Below are 4,935 nucleotides of genomic sequence, written 5' to 3'. Positions count from 1 at the left end.
GTAGGGTTTGTCTCCAGTGTGTTTGGCCATGTGCCGGTCTAAATCGCTTTTCCGTGCAGCAGAATAGTCACACTGGTCACATTTGTAGGGTTTCTCACCTGTGTGTTTTCTCATATGTACAGTTAGATGGGACCTATCAGCTGTCCTGTATCCACACTCCCCACACATGTAGGGTTTGTCTCCAGTGTGTTTAGCCATGTGTTTGTCTAAATCGCCTTTTTGTGCAGTAGAATAGTCACACCGGTCACACTTGTAGCGTTTTTCTCCTGTATGCTTTTTCATATGCTTGGATAGGCTAGACCTGTCAGCCGTCCTAAAACCGCACTCCCCACACATGTGGGGTTTGTCTCCGGTGTGTTTAGCCACGTGCCGGTCTAAATCGTCTTTCCGTGCAGCAGAATAGTCACACTGGTCACATTTGTAGGGTTTCTCACCTGTGTGCCTTCTCATATGCACGGTTAGGTGAGGCCTGTCAGCTGTCCTATATCCACACTTCTCACACATGTAGGGTTTGTCTCCAGTGTGTTTAGACATAGTACCTTTCACCACAGGCCAGTCCGTCTGCTCTGTTTGACTCTGTACGGAAGGCTGGGCAGAGTTTAACCCGTGCGTTTCCTCCGATAGAATGTCCTCTTCCTTGTCCTACTGTCCTCCCGTGTCTGTTGCCGGGTCCTCGCTGCTGCTTGTCTCGTTCCCAGGGTGCACAGTTGGCATCTCGTCCACAGGAATCTCACTGCTTTTTCGGTCCATAATGTTCTTAGAACTAAAACAAAATATATTATTTGGAAGTTGAAGGATAAAAAAAACGTTTTTGTAGTACTCAAGTCTATATTATCATAACTCTAGGAACACCAGTAGGTCCGTTAAGGCCAGTAGTCATTCACATTAGAAAATCATGGAGTATCCTTTGTCTATCAGCAACATAATACATGTATATCCGATGTGCCCCCCTCCCCATGTATACCTTAGACAATTCACGCGTCACGATTTGAAGTATCTGCTGCGGTACCGCGACACATCGAGTGTAGGAGGTACACAAAGGTCTTACCTGTCTTTCAAAACTGCCCAGAGTAGGTTTAGAGCCGAAGTCAGTTGGAAATCGCCTCAGATTGGAGAGAAATGACACCCCTCGTACGGCTCAAAATGGCGGACAAGCGTAATCAAAGGTCAAATCATACAGATGGGGCAAAGGTCAAAGTTGACAAACCTAATTACCCAGATTCAGGATTTTGTTGTCACGCACGTCTTGCATGATATATTGCTCTTTTCTCTGCTCTATCAGTTTGAACAACTGTTTCTGCTGCATTTGCTACAATTGTAGTAGTATATGTTCGAAGAAAAAGACCACTATAAGAAGATGCTTGCAAAGTGGATGTTACAATTGTGATGATCAATAGTTAAGAGATATGTGTATATATCAGCTTATTTCACAACGTGAGCGAATTGACTAAAAACAGATATGTACAAGCAGTTTGAAACGGTTTCAGCACCTTTATTTCGTTTTGTACTATAACATCTAAATCTAAGGATTTTACGGCATTTTCTATCGTTTAAGTACATGTATTAGACTAAGTATTATAATGATTAGTACTAGGGTATCAATTATTCTTTATCACGTACTTAATATAAAATACGTGCATGTACCTAGTATGTATATACGTATATAGTTAGTATTAGCTACGTGATACAGTACGATGAAGTCTAAAGATATGACCAAACAACGAACAACAAGACAGACCAAATGTCATAACAACTGTATGACTAATACTATGAGTACGGTGTATTTAATTATCGTTAGTTTTCGCGCAAGACTAGCCACAGCACAGAAGCTAACACTGGCCTCTACACAAAACCCTCTAACAATACTAGCCAACGAAGACATGGTGGGAACTTCTGCATTCTAACTTATATATATATACATTTGTACACATTTAAGGCGTTTCACCAGTGTACTTTGCTAGGTGGCGAACTAAATTTACTTTCCGTGATATGGAATATCCGCAGTGGTCACACTTGTAGGTTTTTTTTCACCCATATGCCTTCCCATATGTATGGAAGGGTTGCTGCTCTGAGCTGACCTGTTACCAGTGTGTTTAGCCATGTTTCGGCACCAATGTATATTCCGTGTAGCAGCGTAGTCGCACTGGCCACAGATTTAGGGTTTCTCACCACCATGCGTAGCTATGTGTCGTTGTAAAGACCTCTTAAGCGCAGCAGAATAGTGACACTGATCGCACTTGTAGGGATTTTCTCCTGTTTGTTTTCTCATAGGCACAGTTAGGTTTGATCTATCAGCCGTCCTAAAGCCAAACTCCCCACACATGTAGGGTTTGTCTCATGTATGTTTAGTCATGTGTCGGTCTAAAAGACCTTTCTGTGCAGCAGAATAGTCACACTGGTCACATTTGTAGGGTTTTACCCCTGTATGTTTTCTCATATGTATGGTTAGGCTAGACCTTTCAGCCGTCCTGTATCCGCACTCCCCACACATGTAGGGTTTTTCTCCGGTATGTTTATACACGTGTTTGTCTAAATTGCTTTTATGTGCAGTAGAATAATCACACTGGTCACATTTGTAGGGTCTTTCCCCAGTATGCTTTTTCATATGCGTGGATAAGGCAGACTTGTATCCTGTCCTGAATCCGCACTCCCCACACATGTAGGGTTTTTCTCCAGTGTGTTTAGTCATGTGTCTGTCTAAATGAACTTTCTGTGCAGCAGAAAAGTCACACTGGCCACATTTGTAGGGTTTTTCCCCAGTATGTTTTCTCATATGTCTAGTTAGGGTAGTCCTGTCAGACATCCTAAAGCCGCACTCCCCGCACATGTAGGGTTTGTCTCCGGTATGTTTAATCATGTGCCTATTCAAATCGCCTTTCCCTGCAGCAGAATAGTCGCACTTTTCACATTTGTAGGGTTTCTCACCTGTATGTTTTCTCATATGCACGGTTAGGTTAGACCTGTTAGCTGTCCTGAATCCACACTCCCCACACATGTAGGGTTTGTCTCCAGTGTGTTTAGCCGTGTGTGTGTATAAATGGCATTTTTGTGTAGCAGAATAGTCACACTGGTCACATTTGTAGCGATTGTCCACAGTACCCTTCACCACAGGCCCGTCCGTCTGCTCTGTTTGACTCTGTACGGGAGGATGGACAGAGTTTACCCCGTACGTTTCCTCCGATAGAATGTCCTCTTCCTTGTCCTGCTGTCCTCCCGTGTCTGTTGCCGGGTCCTCGCTGCTGCTTGTCTCGTTCCCAGGGTACACAGTTGCCATCTCGTCCACAGGAATCTCACAGCTTCTCCAGTTCATCATTTTCTTAGAACGAAAACAAAATATTCGAAGTTGAAGGATAAAAAAAAAAAAGGTTTTCAACATATAGTTCCAATGTCTATATTATCATAACTCTAGGAACACCTTCGCCAGTATGTCCGTTAAGGCCAGTAGTCATTCACATTAGAAAATCATGGAGTATCCTTTGTCTATCAGCAACATAATACATGTACAGTATATCCGATGTGCCCCCCTCCCCATGTATACCTTAGATAATTCACGCGTCACGATTTGAAGTATCTGCTGCGGTACCGCGACACAGCGAGTGTAGGAGGTATACAAAGGTCTTACCTGTCTTTTAAAACTGCCCAGAGTAGGTTTAGAGCCGAAGTAAGTTGGAAATCGCCTCAGATTGGAGAGAAATGACACCCTCGCACGGGTCAAAATGGCGGACAAGCGTAATCAAAGGTCAAACCATACGGATGGGGCAAAGGTCAAAGTTGAAAAACCTGATTACCCAGATCCAGGATTTTGTCGTTACGGACGTCTTGCATGATATATTGCTCTTTTCTCTGCTCTATCAGTTTGAACAACTGTTTCTGCTGCATTTGCTACAATTGTAGCAGTACATGTTCGAAGAAAAAGACGACTATAAGAAGATGTTTGCAAAGTGGATGTTACAATTGTGATGATGAATAGTTACGAGACATGTGTATATATCAGCTTATTTCACAACATGAGCGAATTGAATATAAAGATGTAAATATAAAGATGTAAAGATGTACATGGGGCTAGGTAAGGTAAGGTAAGGTACAAGCAGCTTGAAATGGTTGCAGTACCTTTATTTCTTTTCGCACAATAATACAATATGTAATGTATCTAAACCTAAGTCTATTTTTAAAAGAACTACTTGACAATGGGAAGGAGTGGGGTTTTTTTTAGCATTAGTATTATTTATTATTAGTGCTATTGCATCAATACTTCTTTATCGCTTACTGAATGTACCATAAGTATTCCGGTAACCTGTCCATAGAATACTAATAATGTACAAAAGAATACGAGTAACAGATCTATAATACACGTACGTAATGTACAACATTATCAACACATCAACTACCATAATTCTTAGCATCTACAGTGACATAAAGAAACTTTAAACTTGATAACAAACATATCGGTCACTCTGACACACAATTCCTGGAAACACAGGGTTTGTCAAGTTTAAATGTTTAACCATCTGAAGATCTAGAATTTTAAATGCTGACGAATCATCAACTCTGTTTCCTTGTAACACTTTTTTTTACCTGTATCTTCGACTAAAAGTCAGTTCCAAACTAGTTGGTTGACTTCTTTCCTGTATTGTTATTCATATGCGGGACACAGTAGATACTTTTACCATCCGCACTACCCTAATATACGAGGTTTGTCAGCGGCGTGTTAAGCCATGTGTTTGTATAAAGTACAGCACTGAAAGTCGCACTGGCCACACTGGTAAGGGTTTATTTATCGTTAGTGTGTGTAGCCATGTGTTCGTCAAAATGCCTATTGCGTGCAGCAGAATAGTCCCACTGCTCACATCGGTATAATCAATGTCATGTATGTTTTTTCATATGCTTGGATAGGTAAGACCTGTCAGCCGTCCTGGATGTGCACTTCTCACACAT

General features: G+C 41.7%; 1 protein-coding gene across 1 annotated transcript in view; it reads right to left on the bottom strand.

Moving 5' to 3' along the window:
• Positions 1-3,745, bottom strand: part of LOC109467250 (zinc finger protein 525-like) — a 4,828-nt gene extending 1,083 nt beyond the window's left edge. The window contains exons 1-2 of the mRNA XM_019765192.1: positions 3,623-3,745; positions 2,354-3,316 (exon numbers count right to left, since the gene is read on the bottom strand). Of these exons, the coding sequence (XP_019620751.1) occupies positions 2,354-3,313 (960 nt within the window). The 5' untranslated portion in view covers positions 3,314-3,316; positions 3,623-3,745. The remainder of the gene's footprint in view (positions 1-2,353; positions 3,317-3,622) is intronic.
• Positions 3,746-4,935: the final 1,190 nt, after the last annotated feature.

Source organism: Branchiostoma belcheri, unplaced genomic scaffold, assembly GCF_001625305.1.
Source record: "Branchiostoma belcheri isolate BF01 breed outbred unplaced genomic scaffold, Haploidv18h27 scaffold179, whole genome shotgun sequence".
NCBI classification, from domain to species: Eukaryota; Metazoa; Chordata; class Leptocardii; order Amphioxiformes; family Branchiostomatidae; genus Branchiostoma; species Branchiostoma belcheri.
Note: the sequence above shows the minus strand (reverse complement) of the source record. Positions and strands in the feature narration are given on the sequence as shown.